Genomic DNA, 22,665 nt, shown 5'->3' with positions numbered 1-22,665 from the left:
TGCCCAAATATTAACAAAGTGCTCATTGTTTGGAGTTTTCATTGAGCCAGATGCGTATGGAGCTTTGAAAAAGGGGTATGTTAAAGAAAAAAAAGAAAAAAAAATAGTTTCGTGATTTTAATTAAAAAGTAAAGCTGTCCCTGAAGACATGGCCGATTTTTATTTAACTGTTTTTATTCAAGTTAATTATAACTTCAGGCTATATTAGAGAAGCAGAGACTGAGAAAACAGCATAAGCCTATTCAATACAGTTGAAACTAAAATAAACCACAAACACAAACTTGCTAATACAACAAAATCTCAATTGCCTTGTTTCCTATAAAAGATGGACACATAGCTGTCATTTTATTCACCATGCTTCTTGCATCTGTAGTGAGTGCCATCTATCAACTGGCAACCTCTGATAATGTATGGTAGGCGTTGCTCAGCTCTCCAGCATGCAAGTAATCACAGATCAACCCGGCACTGCTCAAAATGAAGGGGCCGAATGGCTCTTTAAATATACCCTCCAGCCCCCTCCCACAATCACTAGCGATACCAAACAAACCTCTGGAAGCTGACCAGCTATGGGGAGCTCAGCCCTGGCTGGACCACAGGGAGCCCAGTTGCCCTGTACACAGCGGAGTGTAAATTCCTCTACACAAACAAACAGCCAGTCGTCAGGGGTGGTTGGACAAGCTGGAGGGCATGTGTGCTTGCGTGTGTTTGTGTGTGTGGAGAAAATAAAATAAAGCGGGAGACTGTTGGGTTTGCAAGGTCAGGGGGCACCAAGTCTCTGCAAGCCATTTGGCTGAAGACGCCCGATCTACCAGCCAGTTGGGGAAATTAAGTTAATATGTTCTTTGATGTTTGCAACGTCCGAGCTTAGCACAAGGTTACACTGCACAAAGTAGCCACTGTGATCTGTATCCACTTACATGTTTATTCAATATTTCACAAGGCCTTTGAGGTTCTAACCAAACCAAAACTACCTGTAATCACCAGCGGTTTCTGACCAAGAATAGGGGACCTTATTAAGAGGAATTAAAGACAGATACAAGTCAAAAAATGTCAGATTCATTAAAACAAGACACACAAAACCACATCGCTGTCATTCTCACAGACACCATCACCGCTCTCTCTGCCAGAAAGGGAGGAATCACACAAAAGAGCCATCCTCACAAAGGCAAAGCACTGCAGGAGCATCAGGGCTTTGATAAAGTCAGGCCAACATTTAATCTGCTAAACAGTCTGGCACAGACATAAGGGCTGCATATCAAGCAGGAGGTGTTTTTCCCCCTGTTGTAATTTAATTAATAAATGAACAAAGATTATGAGCAAAATAGGAATCAGCTTTATGAACACGAAAAAAAATCCAAAGTTCTTTTGTCTGTATCTTCTACTTCCAAACCAGCTTTAACAACAAGAGTGTTTTGGAAATGGATGGTTAAATCGAATCTATCTATTGAGTTACTGCATTAGGCAAAATCAAATGAAGATGATCCGGCTGCCAGCTGAAAATGTGGCGTGTGGACATGGCTGAGGGACGCAAAGCTTTTTCGAATTGTTGATTTTCCATTATTTGTTTCCATGTTTTTCATTTTATATTTCCATTTTATTTTCACAGCGTCGTTAACATTTTAAGACAACTGTGCCTAGAGAAAACCATCACTAAACTAAATGCAGTACACAGCTGTTCTTTTTCATTGTGTGTTGGAGACAAAAATCCAAAACATGTCATGTTTCGGCAAATTAACAATCTAATTAATCCAACAATTAATCAGGAGCTTCCCTAAAGTTTTTGTAACTGATATTACTTAGTTTTACAAATACCAAGACCTCCATTTGCTGTCTGACTTTGTTTCATTCATTGTTTGGCTTACAATTAATTTTTAGTTTCACTCTATAATGTGTTTAAATGTGACTTTATTTAGATTTATCCTCTTTCCACACATTTAATTTGAATTTACTGTAACATGTCTGTTACAGCTCTGGATGTTAAGGTCTCGAGGTAATGGGAGAAAAGAAAGTTGCAGACAAAGTCAAACTACTTGATTGCTCCTGTAGGGGAAACATTATCAAAACATTCATGATCTTTGAAAAAGCAGCCAATGTTTTCTGTAAGCATGTTTCCTTAAACAACAAGTCCAGCTTGGGATGGAGACCCTTATGATATTACATACCATAATCTGTAACCTGAACGGGAAATGCAAGGCTGGAGTGTTTTTCTTCACAATAAACTTTAAGCCTAAAGACTCCACTGAGTTTTGCTTAACCTCTAAACCAGCATGTTTACTCTTTATGGAGTTGACGTCTGGGTATGGAATGTTTGCGTTCATCCTATTCTGGTGCATCTATCTAATTAAATAAATAAGACCACAAAACACAAAGGAACAGTAAGCAGAATAATAGGCTTACTTAGGACACAGACAAAGCTACAGCATTACACTTAATTAAAATTATGAAAGCGGCTCAGAGACCATTAAAATACCAAGAGGCCATTTAAATCTCAATGTTTTGTTAAAGGCCTGTTACTCAAAACATGCAGGCTCCAAATAAAATTATTCCTCACATTACAGGCCAATGTTTGCCTGATGAATAGGGGGGTGGGGAGGTTTGCAAGATAGGTTAGGTAAGTTCAAGGCAGAACATATATTATTATAGGTCTTTTATTTAAAACCGCAAAAAAAGCACACAGTGCCCATTACAATAGTATCTTATCAGATTAGCTTGGCCTTGAATTACCCTCTTAATGGAATAGGTCACTCGCAGCACGGCGGTACCTGTCAGTTTGCCTTTCCTGCCCTCACCAGGCAAGTTTGGTGCCCTACGTCAGTCATCTTTCAACACATTTCCTCTGCATACCAGGCTGACATTCCGCACATTATTCAAAAGGTACAATGAGAAATGTCACACATGACTGAAATTGCACCGGTAGCTGGTGCCTTTTAGTGTGCATTCTTCGGATACCTTTGTTCTAAAAAATATATGTGGTCTAAACCATCAAGTTGACATGAAATCAGAGAAATGCTAGCATGTTTCTATTGTGGTAAGAACATAATCATACTGAACTTTTTTTTTTTCTTCTTCTTCTTTTCTTTTAAACCATCTGAGGGACAGGACAAGGAACACACACAAACACTGGATACAAGCAGTGGAAAGTTCAAATTTGCCAACATGAATGACCCTAAGTCTGATCCAGAATGAGAGAGCAAGTGGCACCATCCATCCATCCATCCATTTTCTATACCGCTTATCCGTCAGGGTCGCGGGGGAGCTGGAGCCTATCCCAGCTGACTACGGGCGAGAGGCAGGGTTCACCCTGGACTGGTCGCCAGTCAATCGCAGGGCCAACACACAAAGACATACAGCCACACACTCTCACACTCACACCTAGGGGCAATGTAGAGTAGCCAATTAACCTAATGTGCATGTTTTTGGTATTGTGGGAGGAAGCCGGAGAACCCGGAGAAAACCCACGCAGGCACAGGGAGAACATGCAAACTCCACATAGAAGGGCCCAGACCGGGATTCGAACCTGGAACCCTCTTGCTATGAGGCGACAGTGCTAACCACTGCACCACCGTGCCGCCCGCAAGTGGTACCTTTTGTTTTTTTTTTTCCCAATGGACTCCATCTATGCTCATTGGGGTGAAAAAAGTGGGTGTGACCCATGTAATAACAAGTTTATTTCTCTGGGGAAGTTACCAAAACAATAGCTCTTCCTGGGCATGCTGGGTATTCATTGCCATCCTTACCACACAAAACTTCCAGCTGAGCACAAGAGCTGAAAGCAGCATCTCTCTGGGACAAAACAGCATATACAGCATCTCCCCAACATTTTCTGTGAGAGGGGCGTGAAGGGTCAGGGGTGGGTTTAGGTATGGGAACCTGTAGTAGCAATTTAGCTTGAGGCTACCTGCGGAGATTGTAAATGCTGCAGAGCACCAACAGTCCATCAAAAGAAAGATAACTGGCAACCATGTTGGTAAAACAATTAATAACTATCATTCTTTCAAGCAAAAATACCAAGTGTTTTACTGTTTTCATCTTAGTCAACTTTGTCATGTCTGATAATCTGATTATCTTAAGGTTTTGAAGTACTGGTGAACAAAACAAGCAATTTGGGCACATCATCTGGGGTTTTTGTAATGGGCATTTTATGTGATTTCTCCTGATATTTTATAGAACAAATGATTAATGATCAAGACAATAATTAGCAGGTTAATTAATATTCATTAGTTACAGCCCTATAATCAAACCAATACCTCTTATATGTGGATTTCTTGCACTGAGTTTGAGTTGGGAAGACAAGAAGCTGATCTCACTATAATTTTCTAAGACTCTGAACTCTCAGTTCATGAAGTGTGCCGTACCTTGAGATGGGATCTTAACTGACTCTGATTACCAGTCTAATAAAGTCCACTCTTTTGACATAATCAGTGATGCCTTAAAGCAGTTAAAATATCAGTCACACAAAGTAACGATGGAGAGACACACAATGTGCTAGTTACCTGCTGCTGCAATCAGAAAAAGATCTTAATTAAAAAGTCTATATATCAACTTTCTAATATAAACAGTAGCCTCTACTCAACATGTCACTTTTGCTTGCCCACCGCCACCCCCACCCCAATACATACTCCAAAACACCATAACAGCCCATCCCTCACTGATTGTGCAACTCTTGAGTATAACCCATCCAAACATGGATCCACACTACTCATTTTACTACTCTACTCTTACTTACTCTTTGGTAATCTAAGTTGCCAAATCCTTCTTATCTCATGTTTTTTCCCCAGAATAAGTTAAATTCTCTACTGTGCGTGTGTTAGAAATGGGCAGCATGTTTAGGAAAATCCTGACAGAAAATGTCAAGATGGTAACCTGAGCTAGACGGTATGAGAAAGTGATTCCATTTCAGTGTGACCCTATGTCGACATGATAAGCACAGCATATCGACTCTTCAGTCTAACCAATCAGTGATCAAGCAGGCCTGACAAAGGAAAGCACAGTAACTCACTAAAGCTCAACCTTCTAAAAGATGTGTTGGTCATATGGTAATTAAGCAAAGGCTGTATGAGAGGGCAGTCAGAGAAAGAGAGAGGGAGCTCCATGGTACTGTTGACAAGGTTTAATATGAACAGGAGCAGATACCAAACAGAAGAATATTTCTTGTTTGTCTTGCATTCACAAGGAGCCTGAAAACAGACTCACACAAAGGGTTCTGCTCATTTAGATGACATACAAGGTGGACTAGCTCTTTCAAATTTAAAAGAACAAAACGTATTCATCTTTTGTCATTAACAAACTAAAGGTACGAAACTACAGGCTAAATGCACAACTGATTTCTAAAGCTGAGTTTAAACCTCAAGTAAGCATGCTGCTGTGCAACCTTGAAATAGCTTTACCAGTCTGAAACCTGTGCTGACAATTTGTGTCACACACTGCACAGGAAAATGCCACAAAACTGCTATACAAGAGGGGCTTTATCTCAGTGCGCATGCCAAATTGCAGGGCGTTATCTTGTGGGGTGCCCCAGATCAAGTTTTCCAAGAAACTGAGGGAGGAAGTGTAGAAATGGGTTAAAGTTACATCCAAGACTTTCAAAAATACACAAAAAGGTTCATTTAGGGCCCGCAAAATGGACCCTCTATAAACACAAAGATTCTCTGTAGGGGAAGTGCGCACCACTGAGGTAAAGTAAACCAGAGGCACAAACTAACTGATTTGAGGGAACAATACTTTCCTTATACCTTACATACTCCTTCATATTCTCAACCTCAACAAAGTCAGCTAAAGGTATATGACAGGGTCAGCTGTTTGTGAGGTGGGGCATTTCTGAACTTCACAAGTAAAGCTGTCATTCCTCAGGTGAGCCAGTCTGTGCTCAGCAAGGCTTGATACTGCGCAGGAAAGGTGGAAATGCCTTTCATCACAATTATTATGTTATTGTGTTATAAAAACAAACTTCTAGAATAATAAGATAAGATAATCCTTCTTAATACTGACATAACAACAACTGAGTTGGTTCAACCCAGACTGGTTAAAACAAAGTATTTTTGATGATGTTACCTAGCGAATTATCAAATGACTCTGCCCATTTTCTGAGGTATGTGGTTAGAAGAGTCCAATAAAATCATTAATCCTCCCGAAGAGCTCTGGCATAACTGGATTAATTCAGGCAGTAAATTGCTCAAAACAGTACCATACTTCGGTAAGAATCATTAAGCATATTCACTGGACTCTGCAGTGTTTTAGGAAAAAGTTCTGTGAATATGCAGTGTATTTTAATTGGAAATGGGCGTGAACACATCACACACACACACACTATACTGGTTTCTGTCTTACTCACAGAGACGCCAGTTGCCTAACTCTTTGTTTTAGCCTTAGCAACGCAGAGACTTCCTCAAATAAAAATATAAATTTGAGAATATGTTAATTGCCCCTTCTGTTTAAAACCTACTCTGCACGCTGGGTCTAAAATACCAACACTGACAAATTAAATACTGGAGGCTATAGCTAATATTCTTGCAGTTTTATAGATATCACGCTCTCTATGTCGCGTATATTTAGTGAATTATTAAGCTAGTAGTTCACATGAACAAGCGACTGCTTAATGAAAGCGGGTCTTTTCCAGCAAATAGTCAGAGCCTGACTAGACAGTATTGTTATAACGCTCGTTTACCACTCCGGCATAGCTCCAACGGACGGGGTGACCGCTCTCACTAGAAACATCTTCATTGACTCCAAGGCACAACACCGCCCGGCTAGGACTGCCAAGTTAAAAACTCAAACTAGCTCGAGAGAAAGAGGATGCCTTCTGGTCGCTTTACACTTGAAGTATATCCATTTTTATGTTAGCTGTGATAAGCTCCCTTTTTGTAAGCTAACGACAGACAGACTGTCAGGTAACACACAAATTAAGCTAACAAGCTAAGGATCACATACCAATCACCTCGTGTAGCTCATAGTCATCTTTGTTGATGGACCAGGGTTGGGAGCTCAGGTCCTCCGACATGGCTGAGGAGTCTGCTGAGGCCTTACAGTCTGTAGAAGGGTGGTGAATCCAAAGACTGTGCGTAAAAAGAAGTCAAAGTTAATCCAAACAGGACCAACAAGGGCGACACTTCCCCTTCTTTGCGAATCCTGCAGCACTCCTGTCATTCCCAAAGTTTGACACTAGCCTAGCAGCCCCGCCTACCGCATTCCTACTGAGCTAATGTGGACCTTCCCGGCAGACATATTGAGTGTGGGATGTCATGCAGCACTGTAACCTGAAATTCGAATTCCGCTTTAAGTAGGTAGAGACATGTATCTGTGAGTAAATAAGCACTGATTGACAGCTAACAAGACTGCGCCAAGCATATAATGACAGAAACCCGACTATTTACAACGTTAGCTACACGAAATTACGAGCTATATTTTCGAGCTATTTAGACTTTCATGCATAATCGTGTCTCTGAATTTTACTAGCAAACATAGTCAACTACAAAGCGTGTTTAAATATTAGATATAACATGCCTCCAACGAATCAAGTCTTTGGTTTCCGCCACACTTTTAATGGCGGACGGCCGAAATACCGGAGCTTACGCCCGAGTCAACCCTTGCAGGCATTAGTTCTTGTCAAACAGCAAACAAATCCTATCGTATATTTCTTGTTCAGATTAGCACATTTCAGTCCTGGCTCTTCTCTACCCGGGGCAATTTGACTGACGGGGTATGCTTAGACATTAAACAGTCTAGCAAGTGCTACCTGAAAGGAAAAACTCAGGGGGAAAGAGCCCACAAGTCAAGCGTATGAAAACAGGCGTGTTGCTCCGCCAACATCCTGTCCTCTGATTGGACAGTACCACGCACGCTGCTCTGTGATTGGTTGCTCATACGTTAAGCATAGAATGTGCTGAGATATACTTCCTAGTAGCATTCAATTAGCGACACCTCTGGTGCATTTTATAACATGCTGGACTTGTACAATGGAGACACCTGCTGGAGTCCAGAACACACTCTGCTTTGGTGACAGTGCACAGGCTTTGAAAATAAAAGAAAACTGCCATTTCAAAAAGGTATTGTATTTATTTTGTGAAAATCATATTCAGACCATTTATTCAAGTAGAATGAATTCACTCTTTCTAAAACTATATCAAATATACAAAATCAAATTCATGACAGATGTGAGAGGAAAAGGCAGGTGTCAAGCAGTGAATGATCTGAAGTGGAAGTAACACACACAATATCTCTTCCTCTTAATCTCCAATCTCATGTACAAGCCGACTCATAAGAGGAAGTGGCCAGCACAAAAAGAAACTGAACTTACAGAGAATCTGGTAAATGTTGTCCCACATACGAACAGATCTGTTCACGTTACTCTTGAAATTTCAATAACGTTATCACGGCTTTGGACAGTGAACACCTTTCTGATATTTCTGGTATCCTTGTGCAGCTTGACTTTCATGATGATACTATTCAGAAATCACAATGTGATCTTAGGAAACACAAATAGTAGCATTATAATATGTACTGTATACACACAGTAAATGACAAGTGTACTCAGAGGCCAGCAGAGCAAGATAACAAGCAATAGTACACACTTGTATCTGTAATTTTGGCCATTGTTCAACATTTTCACTGATGGAATGAAAAGCCACCTTTAGACAAGATTAACTGGTCCATGATTATGGAAGTGAGAGAGCTTTGGCCAGCCGTCCCCAGAACCAGCTCTGCGTGCAAGGACGAGTGTAGTCACATAAGGTGAGGAAGCGTAAGATGCTGGGGAATGGCTTTGTCATTGGCTTGTACTTCACCGGAATGAGCCGTTTATTTCGAGCTCCTGAAACAGCAAAAATATCACAAAGGTAAGAGGTAACACGCAGCGGTAAAAGTCAGAAAATAAGGACAACACAAAAATGTAACCCACCGGGAGAGAGGCTGAGAGCAAACTTGGTCTGAAAGTCACAGGCATCGCTGTTAAGGTATTCATCAGAAATCACTACCACCATCCTCTTGCACCTGCACAGAAGGTCACGTGTTATAGTTGTTGTGCAATGTGGGAGTTAGAAACCAGTGGGATTTTAAAAATAGGACTTGTTGGTTGTCTTACGGTAAAATTCTTGGTCTGGCACGACTTAAAATACTGAAATTTAAAATGAAACTGTTACTATTTACTTTAGCTTTCTGACATGACTGAAACTTTCACATCTTTTGTACCTCTACGCTTTTAATTTCTTTTTGTTAATTAATTATTAACAGAGATAGATTTTGCCCTGTTTGTAAGCACTAACCTACTTGGAGTTTAAGGACCAAACCATAGCGCTGCATCACGAGGCCAAGTAACTGGCTTATCCAGAGAACTTCTGTTTTACCTGAGGTTTTCTGTCATGACAATTTGCGCTGAATCTTTAAACTGTCATCTTTGCAGCTTATCTTTGTGGTTCACTGGATGTTACCCTGTCTATATCTAGTACATTCCAGTACAGCCTTTAAGGAGTGGATGTTAATTAGAGGGTCAGCTTTGTGAGATGTCCTTCATGTGAATTATTGAAAACCTAACTGTTTTTATACTCAAATAAACTATTTTATTTGTCCATAGCCTACTATGATGGTATATTAAAGGAAAGGCAAAAATATATTCCCTCATCTTAAAATCCCAAATTAAAGAGAATAAATCCAAATCATTATGTTTTCTTCCGGATAGGTCCAACTCAAGACGATGTTCCTTGAAAATCTAAATGTTTCAGATAATACGGCGATTGTGCGCAAAAAAAGGCGATTTTCTTTATTGCCACATCTGATTACAAAGTATAATATGATGAGGTCATCTGCTGCAGGCATAACAGCTTCCTAAAGCTGTCACTAGACTCAACACAAGTCTAGCACAAAAGAACTGACAGGCTTTGCACATTACTGGCAACGCCACCTACACCATAATGCTGCTAAATACAGGAACTCCTGGAACTCTTGTCACCTGCACTATCGCTGCTCTGCTGTATGTTGAGGTTGTTGTATACTGACATATACTGCCATACATATTTATTTTTATACTTTTGTACTTTATTGTTTACATTTCTGTACTTTATTGTTTACTTTATTGCTGTGTGCACTTTATGGGAAAGCGGAAATCTCGTTGTACCTGTACAATGACAATAAAAGCTTTCTATTCTATTTCTATTCTAACAAACGGCAAGCAGTGGAGTCTGTGGTGTGATGAGGTTGACCCAGCATTGCAAAGTAGTGTTTTCTTGTAAAATTAATGTCAGTGAATATTTGCAGGGTGGGGTTCTTCTTGTAAATCTCCCAATTCACCGTCAGAAATGAATGGTTGTTTTCTTGGAATATTAGCCCTCTCCCCTGTCGTAATCCACAATTTCCATAATACGCTGATGTTCCTTACATTTCAATCACGTCACAGCCCTTACAACCCACATGCCAGTTTTTAAAAAGGACATGGTCAGTTTGTGTTGATGCCCCACCTCCTCTCGATGAGTTCACTGGTGATGGTCCATACGCAGGAGCCCGGGAGGACGTCTCTGTCGAACACACACAGTTTAAGCTTGTACTCTGTCTGTTCCAGCTCCCGGATCATTTCATGGACGAAGTCGAAGTCGCTCTGGCAGTAGCAGATGAAGGCATCGAACAGCTCAGGGGCACCTGGATTCAATTCAGTCACGTTAAAATCAATGCCACAACTTTATCTATCCTTATAAGGCCAGTAGATTAAAAAAAAAAAGTGTTCTACATAAATGAGATATTTTCCACAGAAATGTGACAAGAGCACAGTGATAACCACGAAGCTGTGCAGCCATGCAGACGTGATAAGAGCTTCAGATGTCCTGATTAGATGGAACCTTTCCCGTTTAATGTCTCGCCACAGAAAATAACTCTGATGTCGTTAACCCAAGTGCGATTTGAGCAAACCCTCTGGCCATTAGAACTGCATTACAAAGTCAGACATTTATAATACTTTTGCTATGAGTGATACTAAGATGTGTCATTTAGGTTTGGAGGGGAAACGGCTGGTCGCATGAAACCTGTTCAAGAACAGAAAACGCTAATGATCACTGGTAACCTAATGAACCACAATTCTATGCAAGTACTCAGGTTCTTTCTTTCTTTATCTAAATGTACTTATTTTTTAACCTTTTATCAGAAAATGTAACTCAAGTATGAAAAGTTTAAGTATCATTATGCTGAATGGCCCAATGCAGAGTGTTATAATGCATCATTTTACTGTTATAGTTGGTCAAGGCAAAGCTAAATAACCCCTACCACTACTACTACTACTACTACTACTTATTATACTGTTGGGCACTTGTCATATTTTCATTCTGATCTTATGTTTAGTGTGTGAAGTTCCATGTTGAAAAGTAACTTCTAATTACGGCTGAGAGATAAATGTAAAGGAGTTAAAAAGTAGAATATTTGGATGTCATACAGCTTATTTAGACAGGAAATGCTTGCTTTGCAGTGCACTTAATGATATACAGTTAGTGTTCAGTGGGTCGGAGGTGTTAAATCTGTGTGTGTGTGTTTAACCCATGGCCCTGTCATCTATTTGCATAAATCATTTAAAAACAGAATACAAAAATAAGGAGGAGACAAATACTGACCATCAGGGTCGTCGTCCAGGGTGATGCCGAGCCTCTCTGGGGTGCGTGGGAAACAGCTGTCAACCTCATCAACCTGAAGTGGGGGCTCAGCCTTCTTCTTCAGACTCATTCTGTACTTTGACACATCCTCATCTTGGTAACGTAAAAGAAAACGATGTACATGTGCAAACAACCCCAAAACACACAAGTCTGCACAAAGGAAGTTGGGTGGGATTTCATAGAACGTGGACTGAACAGTCTGACAACTAATTCGCGGAAGTATTTGTATTATCTGAACTTAAATGTTATTCTCATCTTATTAAATATAACACGAATAGTTCTATTTGGTCACGTATTTCACAATACACAGAATCATATTTGTAAATACTTTTTTGCATTGCGTAACTTCAGCCATGTTAATCAGTTCCTGACAGGAAGATGAACACTGGCTTAAAAATGGAGCACCTATTATGTACTTGTACCACTCAAATGAGCATTTTAAAAAAACAAAAAGCATCGCACCTATCAAAGGACGGAGATCCTCCACGATGTCTTTCCTGTCCAGCTCCGTCAGGACGGACAGCAGCTTCCCCACCGTCGCGTCTGCGGAGCGAGCCTGCCAGTTCTCCAGGACCGACTGTGTGGGACTTTTTGACACTTCGTAGTTCTTTATTTCGAGGTAAGTGAAGCCCACGGCCTCCGCCAAAGCCATCCAGTCCGGGGCCACTGTGTTCCTGGGGTTCAGATACAGTCCCAACTTTTTCCTCAGACTCATATTCAGCGCGATGAGAGGAATCGTCCCCAAGTCAACTTCTGAATCGGAACAGGCCATGTTGGAAAGTTTCCAGAGACTTTCGGGACACGACAGGCTTTAGTTAAATAGTAAGAACATCACAACGACACACGGCCTGGTGTCAGGTAGTGAAGAGTTCACATGAAGAAACAACACGGAAGTGATGTCAGTTGGTGTTTGCAGCGGGCTGCGTCACTCAGTGGGAGGATATGTGGCTCGCAGACAGTCCGACAGACCTGGTCCTACATAAACCACTGGTCCCCAAAGTGCACTTCTACTAGATTATGGCTTTTCGGCGAAGTGGTTTGAAGTAGGAAATTGTTGGCGGAAAAACAGAAATTAGTTTCTGTTCTCTTTTCTTGCCTACAGTCCACTGAAAGCCAATGGTTCCACCTTCTTTTGAGTTGAAATCAAGACATCAAGATTCATTCCAATGCTGTAATTTACTGCCTTAGCATAACAAAGTCACTTAAAACAACTTAACACACTTCAGTTTACCAGTTTTATTTTTATAACTGCCACAAATAGGCAATATAAAAAAGCTTAACAGCTGTATATCCAAAAAAGACATTTAAGAAAAACAGTCTGCCCCAAAACATCAGTGGAAAGTTAGATTATCATAGCTGATCTACTCCATCAAAGCTAAAAGCCGCAGTGTGGCTTTCACTGCTGCTTGAGCGTAACAGGAAACATAAAAAGAAGTCCATGAGGTGTGCTATATGAGCATGACTTTTCTAAGGAACTGCTGGCACAGTTACATATAGATCAGTGAAATTCAAGTATTCAAGAATGAGTAGGATCACGTGCTTCATCTGCAAATTAGCTTCCCTAAACCAGCATGTGAGCAACACTGATTTTACAGCAACAGCCCAAGTTTGCATCACTGGAGTTTCCATCCCCCGAGCATCCGCCGACGTGTTCAGTGTCTGTGTTGAGGCAGATCACAGATCTTTGCTTCTGGAAAAGTAGAAATCTATGCCTCTGTTCCGATGTTGTTTAGGAGTGTGAGATGGGCCTTTCTTTCCTCTCGGCGAAGGGCCCGGGCCCATCTGAAAAGAAAACCGAAAAACAAACGTTTGCCCTGCTGTGATGACTTAAAAGAAGACAGTTCTGCAACACTGCTTGTTCAGTTTTTGAATCACTGAGTATTATTGTCCGCCAGTTGTGGAAGTACTCAAATCTTTTTTAGTAAATATACCGATGCCCCATTCACATAAATGTAGAGGAGCAGAAGTGTAAAGTAACTCCACTATCAAATCTAAGGATCTGAAAAATTATACTTCAGCGCAGAGCTTTTACAGCAGCAGAACACACACCATCCACTTCCCTTTTCTCAAACACCCACCGGTTTCTTGTTAACATGTCTGCTCCATTCAGGCGCAATGACGACGGGGGTGGGGTAGGTCTCACCAAGGGACACGCGAGCATGTGACAGCGCAGCAGTGCTGAGGGTCCAAGGCGTGTGCACATCTGCACCCTTGATCCCCTGCAGCTCAGGAACCCATTGGCGCACATAGTCACCCTAAAGCAGATGAGATTATCATCTCAGTTTTCATCATCAGCAAGACAGCATGTCGGCCACAAAGAACGGCAAGGTCCAGACAAATGTCAACAGGAAATGAAATCAGCGAATCATGCACCTTCTCAAAACATACATTATTGTCGTAGTCGAGGCCTTGCTTGATCATGTTGAACTTCCTGTTCTCTCTGGGGTCATTTCCTATTCCAGCACTGTATAGCCAGTTGCCATAGTTGCTGCAGACATCATAATCAATCTGTGGAGGAAAATTTTGCAATAATGAGGCAGAGGCGCTTGTGAGTGTCATCTTTTATGTGTAAGAATGAAAAAGACTCATATGCTGAGCGCAATACTGAAAAAAACTTTAAACTTTAATTCTGCTATTGCACAACAGAAGATGAGTTATGGCCTAAAAACAGCAGGTCCAAACTGATTTAAAACCTGGCCTTCACCACTTACCAGAAGGTATTCAAACCACTCAGCTCCCATCCTCCAATCCAGGCCCAGGTCTTTTGTGAGGAAGCTAGCAACATTTTGCCGCCCCCTGTTGGACATGAAGCCTGTCAGTGCCAGCTCTCTCATGTTGGCATCCACAAAGGGCACTCCCGTTCGTCCCTCTGTAATTACAAAAGGTACATATTTTCAGGTACTGATATATGTGCATTCAGTGCACGTCTGAGGGACACTACTTGAATTTTGATGAAGGATATTTTGTGAAGGGAAGAAAAAAAAAAACGTTCAAACCCTGCCATGCATTGAAAAGCTTCATGTCATTTTTCCATGGAACAGATTTGTCTTGAAGTCCTAAAATGAGATCACCGTGAGCTTTACATTCATTTACAGTGTATTGAAAAAAAATGAAATAAAACAGCTGAAAACTTTAGCCCATTTTACCTTTGACCTGAAACAGTCTGTTTCCATATTTGACACCTACAAACTTGAAGTAATCCCTCCACAAAAGTTCAAAAATGACCCTGAAAGACAGCAGTGAAGATCGTCAGAAGGTGAAAACAAAACTGCATCATTTGTGACTAAGCAGTGTTCGACGATAGAGTATATTTCTTTTCCATTAAAAACTGATCATTCTCCGAATGTATTTGTACTTTCTAAAACACTGTAGCCTGACTTTATCAACTACAGATCCAGCACTAAAACACCTGGTGAGCTGTTGTACATATACCAGTGGGGCATGATTACACAGTACTGCTTGGTATTTAAGTCCTTTCAAAATCATGACTCACCAGTATGTACTCTGATTGGCTGTTCGCTCCCTCTCATACTGCTTGATCTGATGATAAATATACCTGGGCGAAACGCAACCCAACGCCAACCTACAGAATTACAGCGCGGTTACAGACAGATTTTTTAGGAATTATTTACTTGGAACATTAACCTCTGGTGGGTATTCAGCAGTAAAAGAGATGATCACTCACCAAGGTGCGAATTTAGTGGAATAGTTCACACCAATCAAGCCATTACGAGTCTCCTTGTAAGTTGCAACTGCATCCTACAAAACAGAAAATATATTCATTATGAATACACCACACAGTAGTTAATACTTCCCCGTATGAGTATAATGGAAGTTGTGCTCACAGTGTCCCAGAAATAGTGTTTGAGTCTGGCCAGAGCGTGACTTTCACCACCACTGCAAGGGAAGGCTGAGCGAGGATCAGTCACAGGCTCTGCAAGAATATAATTTAAAAAAAGCAATTTCAGCATTATTGAATTCAAATGTCTTAAACACTCCCTGGTGCACATTAAAGACACACAGAATCATAAAAGCTTAATCGTATACATGGAAGTCAAGCCTGTGTGCTCACTGGCACTTAATGAGGAAATCTGTGCTCAGCAGTTTGCCTATTGATTTCTGAAAGTAGCAGCAATGCGGATTTACTCGGCAGAAGCACTGCATAAAATGTGCAATTTTCACTTCTTATTTGGCAACAGCATGTAAGAAATATTTGCATAAAAGTCAATTTAAAAAGCACATAAAATAAATTGAGCCGCATTTGTCTTGGTGATACTGATACAGTTTTGTCATTACTGCAAATTCACAGAACACAAAGTACAAAGGGAAAACACAAGGCATACGGTATGAATTTAACCACCAGGGTTATTCACCTGTCTGATGCAGGTCCTCTGCTGTAGGAATGGATCCTTCCTCCAGCCCTTGGGGAAGAGGTTTTAGCTGCTCGGGGGTTGGGATCACAGGCCTCACACTGCTCTGGGTCTCCACTGCCTTCCTGAACTGAGTGTACACATCAGGCAGCCTAAGGAAGAAAAACAAAAAAAAAACACATGATATGAGATATTCTAAGCACATAATACTACTTAATCTACATAATCTCACACAAAATGTAAAAACATCCCAGTCAAGCCATATGCTCTCTCACCTGGACATGTGGTGAAATGGAAGATCATCTCTGTGGTACAGTGTAGACCCCCAACATGTGTGAACTTTGACCTTCAACTGTGCACAGACGTCCTTCACCTGTTTCTCAACAGTCAGTTCTTCTGAAGTAACCTAGAACATGATAGCATGAGGGAAAAATCATGTCAAAATCACCAGACGATGTAACGAGGTTGTGACAATTACAGTGAGAGAAAGACTTTTTAAAAAATACCTCTTCATGGAAAGCAACAGCGCTGACAGAGCCAAGGTGCTTGATGAGGTCGGCAACCACCTCCTCTGGCTTACCCCGTCTCACTACGAGGTTGCTGTCACACGCATAAAAAGAAAACACACGCACAAAAGTTAACACCATGGCAGGCAAGCTGCATCCTGAGCTAGTAACCCCCCCCGCCAACCGGAAAAAATGATGGGAACAATGTGTGCACCACTAACGTTAAAGACAACATAACCCCTTATAACCCCAGGTGTGTCCTGATCCTGTTACATCTGTAGACATTAAATCCTAGAGAGCTGAAGACAAGGTTTGCACAAGTGTGTGTGCAAAAATAACACAATACAAAACTTTGTGATCACTTCTCAACCTTGTATGGCTCTTCAGTGCTAAAACAACGACAGAGCTGAACTGTGGAGAAAGTCTGCGATGTAAATAAAGCAGCAGAAGACATGTAAATTGAGGTGATAAGCATAAGGAACAGTCAACGAATAACAGTTTAGTTACCTGCCCTTCTTCAACAATGTGTCTCTGAGGTCACTGATACTCTCCAGTAAGAAGCGCAGGCGGAAAGGCCCAGTCTTTGGTAGGTTGTAGTTGTATGTTCCCACATAATGTCTGGGGTCAAAGCAGTATAATGGGACAATATACTCTGCATTTCTTTGAGCCCAGTAGAAAAGCTGCATGTAAAGAGTACAAAGAATAGGTCATACCATCATCTGTTTACAAAAATTATCAAATTATCCAAATTACAATTGCAGCAAACACACACACACACACACACATATATATATTTAAATTTTATTTGGAAAACCATGTCTTTTATTCTGAAAAATGCAACCACAAGTCGCACGTTATTAATTTATTCTCCCGAATAAGTTATAAAAAAGATTGGTAAACATAATATTACAAGATGAGGAAAAGGTATGTCAGGAATAACATTTTTACACTTAATCTGAACAGTTTTGTGACGAATTCAAAGGTTAAATTTAACTTTGATTCTTAGAACCTTTATTCCCAAGGAGGAAAAAACCGGAAATGACTTTGTTGCTGGTAGCTGAACAGACCTAGCTTGATGCTAGGAGAAAACTTGCTACATAATACGCACAAAATGTTCTCATAATGACATTATCGTAATAAATGTCGAAGATCAGGCACACAGCGTTAAATAAACATGCTTACTATTTAGTTTAATGTGCACCAAAGATAAACTGGGTCCAATTTCGTGCATACATTCACTCGTGATAGTTTCTTACCTCATTGTCGTGGAGACGCAAGTCGTTTCTTAGTAAACATATGACTGTGCGGGAGGCAGACATACTTGTTTTCAATATAGCAGCAATATTTGTATCAGAAACACGCACAGTGAACGGCGTCCTCCGCTCTGTCGGTCCACGGTGTCTGCTGCTCGTCGCGACGAGTCCGTCACGCTCGCAGACACGACGTTACAAAACATCAGCTTTCGTAAGCGGTTGTTCAACAGCACAACAGCTGCCTCAAGCTACAGAGCTGATGTAGAGTGTTTTAACCAGCACAGCGCTTCATCTGGGTGTTCCACCTCAATCACATCGCCTAGAAGAATGTATAACATAACATATAACTTAATGATCTCTTAATATCACCACCAGAATTTATAGCAAAGCTGATGCATTGGATTAGATTGTGCCTAATAAAGTGGCCAGTGAGTGTATATGCCTAAATCCAATCCATTAATCAACATATTTTGTTGTGGTTCATTTAAAACTAAAAACTGTAAATTTTGAAGTGCACGTGGTATTTTCTCTCCTTTTTGTCTTCCTTATGCACTGTTGTGGTTGTTAAAAATCAAATAAGGAACTAAAAAAGGAACAAGAAAATATTGTATAATGCCTTGTGAATCAGATAATGTAGTGCCAAAAATATAAAGACCAATATCTTAACGGAAGTGGAAAAAAAAATAACAAGGGCAAATGTAATACTTTTCATAATCAATAAAATCACAACAAAATAGTCTTAGACCTTGGATTTATTAAGTTAAATGTACAAAAGATCAATGACTTGATACATTTCATGTTTCAAGGCTTTGTCATTAAGACAAAACAAACTATGTCCCAATCGAAAGCCTCCCAGCCTTTTCATACTGCCTACAGCTCTCAAAGAGACAATCATACATAGTCCTGTCTAAATCACAGTACAATCTACTATATACCGTAGCTATTTCATCAAATAGATTTGTATATAATGTAAAGAAATTTCTTAAAAAAAAAAGTGCAGAACAATATATATTTACAGTATATTTTTGCAGTATAAAAAAACTTAAAAAGTAAATAAAGCAAATCCTGTGTGTGCTCTCTTACTGAACAGCTGCTCACCTAATTAAGAAGCTTTCGGCTTTGGCAGTGAACATTTGTGTTTACAAGAAGATCCAGATAAGGCACTAACAAGGGTCGAAAAAGATTTGATCATTCCTTAAGTGCCACTGCATCACAGCTAGCCACCACACCCCAATGTCGATCTCCTCCGTTAAAGTATCATCTCATTACTTTAAAGAATACAGCGTTCAGCTCCGTCGTCCCAACTGGACCCCTTTTTTGGCGACATGTCACATGACGTTACACAGAGTGAGGTGTGCTGCCAAGTGGTCACTAAGTCATCCATTCATAAAGTGTGGGAAGCAATGCAAAGGCATGGGGTGACAAGATTCATAGAACAAAACCATAAATGAGACTCTTGCTTCAGTCTAATTCATTCAATTCATGTTTTTCATACTAACACGATGTGACGTCAATGCATCTGATTTGGTCTGTGCAGTTTACTGTGCACAAAGCTGCCATAACATAGGAAAGGCTACAGGGCTCTGAGGTGACAAAACAATCCAACATGACTAATACTGCACATTAACTTTAGTCTAACATCGTCGAAAGTTTCTTTCACTGAAACTTTTCTTTGGCCACTTTGTTTTTTTTTTTCTTCCTGTGGACCCAAGGCTCACTGCATGGGAAGCTGGAATGGATGTCACAGACGCCAACAGAGGTGTTGGTATTGCTTAAAAGTCATTGCACACTAATGTAAAAGTTTGTATTTTTTTTTCTTTTCATCTGGAACAATCCACACAATTCTCAATATGAAATTGTATATAAAAAAGGCTTCACATAGAAAAAATATCTCCTCAGTTGATTATCTTGCATGTTGGAAATATTTCAATGCATGATATCAAAAGTGCAATGTTGACAATCCTTCTAAATGGGCTTGTGAGTGCTATGAAAGTAGGGTAGTGCAACCCTCTAAGATGCTTTAAAAAAAAGACATTCTTGCTTACAAATTCTGATTGTAAGGCGTTGACAAAAATACATTTAAACGTTTTTTAGCTGACAGTAGAAAACTCATTTGCTAAGATGACTCTGTATGCGTTATTGTCTGTCATATAAAAATATTTTACCATCTTAATTTCCCTCACAGCTAACTTAAGCTGATGAGTAACTTAGAGTACTGTCACATGTGATCAATGTCAGCGGTCAGTCATGATGACGTCCAAACCTAGACACTGTTCTGCAGCAGTAAGTGAGTACAAAGACCCAGAAAGGCTTGAGACATCCCTGCTCTCTAACTTGGGCCACTTCCTGCTCTTGTTAGAGGACAGCAGTCTGTAGCTTGTGAGGCTGCAAAGTGCTGTCTCATTGCTCCCCTCCTGGGGGAATGACACTTCTGTGCCTCGGAGTACTCTGGAGGTCTGATGCAATCAACCTGGCCTCTCTGTGAAAAATCCAGGTTGAGCTAGTTGGCGAGAGATGTGGTGGTCCTGACCAGGCAGACACTGGTGAAAGATAGCAGGGCAGGAAGCTGGAGTGATACTGAGCCCTGGGTCCTGGTAACAGTAGGATGGTGGGAGTCCAGGGGACGGGGCGGGCCGGAGAGGAGAGGAGGCGTCGGGGCCGTGAAGGCCTCGCAGGCAGGGGAGGGGAGGAGATCCACGCACCTCAGAAGCTGCCCTGGACGAACGGGTGGCTGAGCAGAACGTCTGCAGTGGGCCGCCACTTCTCCTCCACAAACACCTGCCGCAGGAAGTCCCTGCATGCGTCGGACACGCCCTCGGGGAGCATGGGCTTCGTAGGCTGAGTGGCAATTTTAAAAATGGCTGCCATGGCCTCATACTCAGCCCACGGAGGTTTCTGGGTTAACATTTCCACAACAGTGCAGGCAACACTCCTGCGGACAAACAATCCAGCAGAGTTGACAAAAGTCAGACAAAAGTTTAATCTATCAATGTACACATATGCCAGGTTTATATTTATGTAACCTTTCACAGCATCAGCAGTTCATTACAGTTTTACTAAGTGTTAGCGTCCCACAGGTTAAACACTGGTTGAAACCTTAAGTTGAGATTACTCAACTTACTACTACTGCTTCTACTATTCTGAACTTTTTCATGTTCTTTGACACAGACCAATCTCACAGAATTTGCCATTATAAACTTACATTTAAAGCCCTGTTTGTTGCAGGATTATGCCAAAGCACTTGAGCATGAAAGTAATTTGGGTATTTTTCAGTTTTCAGATGAGCTGAAGGATTAAATGCGCTTTTGTGGGTTCCGACAATTCTCCCGTGTCTTAGGTGAAAATAAATCCTGAAACTGAATTGAATCTAATAAAAGAGCGTCCCCACCCACACACACACACACAAAAACACACATTAGACAAGAGTCTAATGAATAAATACATTTCGACTGCTGAGTGTTAAATGTGTCTCCTGAATTTTTGGACACACAGTACATACCACCAACACAACTGCTTCAACAATGTATTTCTTCTGCAGCGTTTCACTGAGGTAACATTATTGGTTTTACTGCGACAGTGTATTTTTGTGCCTTGTGCTGCAACAGTCTAAAATCCCCTTTGGGCCTCATTACAGTTCCATCTGATCTTATTCTTACCATACATCAGCTTTGCGGCCATAGCCCTCCCCATTGATGACTTCCGGACTCATCCAGTAGGGGGTGCCAGTGACAGACTTGATTCCTGTACCAGACATGCAGATGGTCTGGATACGTTTGCTGGCTCCAAAGTCTCCCAGCTTCACGTTCCCCGATGAGTCTCTCAGGATGTTAGCACCTGGTGGAACGAAAACAAAATGAGCTCAGAGTTATTCAAGAGTCCCCCAGCGGGTTGTCAATATCCTCACAGGGATGCTTTGACAGTATGTAGGTCCAGTTAACAGAGTCAGCTGTTACGGGGTGGTCACAAAGAGCTTTGCAGACATATTTCTAAAATGTCAAACTGTACCTTTTAGCAATCTTTATAAATAGCACACTGATTCATCCCTAGAAAAACTTGTGTTTTCACTTGTCCCACATTAGACAAATCAGAAAATCAAATATTGAATCAACTGTTTGCTCCACGTGGATCGCAACCCAACAACCATTACCTCGTCCTTTAGTAATTTTCCGACTTGAGGCTGTGTCTATTCTGTTTCCTTCAGGAGCTCCACGTGTTTGATCAGTGACTAATGTATGCCACTGGCCACTCACCCACTGGAGGATGGAGGGCTTGCACAAGGACAGACCGAGAGACTGTGAGCTTTACTCTCAACGTCTCACTTCTTCAGTCTGTTTCCACTGCCCACACTTTTGTTGTGAGACTCTCCAATAAATTATCTCCAAATATTTGGCTCCTCTGAACGTTACATTCCCAGAAACTTTATAGACTAATGTCACAGCTGTGATGCCAAGTTCTCTCCAAAAACCACATGGGCTGACAGCTCTTTTTACTGCATACAGAAGAGCTGTTGTGTGGTAGGATGAGCACACACCGTATATTACACACTAAAAAGCATTTTTAAGTGGAAAATCCCACCCACATATACTCTCACAGAGCTCATGTCCTGTGAGACCTACTATCTTTTTTTTCCCCACCAGACGGTATATTTCCCTGTTCTTGGCTGCTGCTGTACGAAGCAGTGACTCCCAAAGCTGCGGGCAGCCAAACTAAAGCCTTTCCATCCGGTGTTGAACATTTTTAGCCTGGACGATTTCACCAGCATGAAGCCTAATTTATCTCAAAGGGGAGTTCAAAATAGCAATTTTTCCAGGCTCCTTCTGCAGACGGTGAATAGCCAAACGAGGAAATGTCAACCAGAATAAACTGAATAGATCAGTAGTTTTCTCAGCAACAGTTGCTGCAATATTAACCAGAA

General features: G+C 41.1%; 4 protein-coding genes across 6 annotated transcripts in view; all 4 read right to left on the bottom strand.

Moving 5' to 3' along the window:
* Positions 1-7,836, bottom strand: part of oxsr1b (oxidative stress responsive kinase 1b) — a 36,039-nt gene extending 28,203 nt beyond the window's left edge. The window contains exons 1-2 of one of the 3 annotated variants that reach the window (XM_046371642.1): positions 7,733-7,836; positions 6,928-7,052 (exon numbers count right to left, since the gene is read on the bottom strand). In XM_046371642.1, coding sequence (XP_046227598.1) covers positions 6,928-6,997 — 70 coding nt within the window. In that variant the 5' untranslated portion in view covers positions 6,998-7,052; positions 7,733-7,836. The other 2 variants (XM_046371640.1, XM_046371641.1) reach the window with 2 other exon arrangements.
* Positions 7,837-8,032: 196 nt separating this feature from the next.
* myd88 (MYD88 innate immune signal transduction adaptor) lies at positions 8,033-12,527 on the bottom strand. Its single transcript, XM_046371644.1, has 5 exons — positions 12,084-12,527; positions 11,583-11,714; positions 10,446-10,623; positions 8,894-8,985; positions 8,033-8,806 (listed from the first exon to the last, which is right to left on the bottom strand). The coding sequence occupies exons 1-5, from the start codon at positions 12,391-12,393 to the stop codon at positions 8,652-8,654; spliced, it is 867 nt and encodes a 288-aa protein (XP_046227600.1). The 5' UTR covers positions 12,394-12,527; the 3' UTR covers positions 8,033-8,651.
* A 315-nt stretch (positions 12,528-12,842) lies between these two features.
* cry-dash (cryptochrome DASH) lies at positions 12,843-18,031 on the bottom strand. The gene is made up of 14 exons (XM_046371643.1): positions 17,754-18,031; positions 17,005-17,177; positions 16,498-16,591; positions 16,267-16,397; positions 15,995-16,143; positions 15,467-15,555; positions 15,307-15,380; positions 15,115-15,204; positions 14,768-14,847; positions 14,618-14,677; positions 14,333-14,490; positions 14,010-14,129; positions 13,700-13,876; positions 12,843-13,403 (listed from the first exon to the last, which is right to left on the bottom strand). Exons 1-14 carry the CDS (start codon positions 17,814-17,816, stop codon positions 13,296-13,298), a joined length of 1,566 nt encoding a protein of 521 aa, XP_046227599.1. The 5' UTR covers positions 17,817-18,031; the 3' UTR covers positions 12,843-13,295.
* A 453-nt stretch (positions 18,032-18,484) lies between these two features.
* The window catches only part of map3k22 (mitogen-activated protein kinase kinase kinase 22), a 36,195-nt gene continuing 32,014 nt past the window's right edge, over positions 18,485-22,665 (bottom strand). Inside the window, exons 17-18 of the mRNA XM_046371639.1 lie at positions 21,407-21,584; positions 18,485-20,682 (exon numbers count right to left, since the gene is read on the bottom strand). Of these exons, the coding sequence (XP_046227595.1) occupies positions 20,454-20,682; positions 21,407-21,584 (407 nt within the window). The 3' untranslated portion in view covers positions 18,485-20,453. The remainder of the gene's footprint in view (positions 20,683-21,406; positions 21,585-22,665) is intronic.

The sequence above is a fragment of the Scatophagus argus genome, chromosome 18, assembly GCF_020382885.2.
Source record: "Scatophagus argus isolate fScaArg1 chromosome 18, fScaArg1.pri, whole genome shotgun sequence".
NCBI classification, from domain to species: Eukaryota; Metazoa; Chordata; class Actinopteri; family Scatophagidae; genus Scatophagus; species Scatophagus argus.
The sequence above is the reverse complement of the archived record's forward strand: the minus strand, read 5'-3'. Positions and strand labels throughout refer to the sequence as shown.

Excerpts from the sequence above, each read along its gene's own strand:
- myd88 (XM_046371644.1), bottom strand. The coding sequence starts at position 12,393 with ATGGCCTGTTCCGATTCAGAAGTTGACTTGGGGACGATTCCTCTCATC. Across the intron at positions 11,715-12,083 it reads GGATCTCCGTCCTTTGATAG|ATGAGGATGTGTCAAAGTAC; the intron begins GTGCGATGCTTT and ends TACGTTACCAAG. Across the intron at positions 10,624-11,582 it reads CCTGGACGACGACCCTGATG|GTGCCCCTGAGCTGTTCGAT; the intron begins GTCAGTATTTGT and ends AATTGAATCCAG.
- cry-dash (XM_046371643.1), bottom strand. The coding sequence starts at position 17,816 with ATGTCTGCCTCCCGCACAGTCATATGTTTACTAAGAAACGACTTGCGT. Across the intron at positions 16,592-17,004 it reads ACATTGTTGAAGAAGGGCAG|CAACCTCGTAGTGAGACGGG; the intron begins GTAACTAAACTG and ends TGCGTGTGACAG. Across the intron at positions 16,398-16,497 it reads CTGTTGCTTTCCATGAAGAG|GTTACTTCAGAAGAACTGAC; the intron begins GTATTTTTTAAA and ends ATCATGTTCTAG.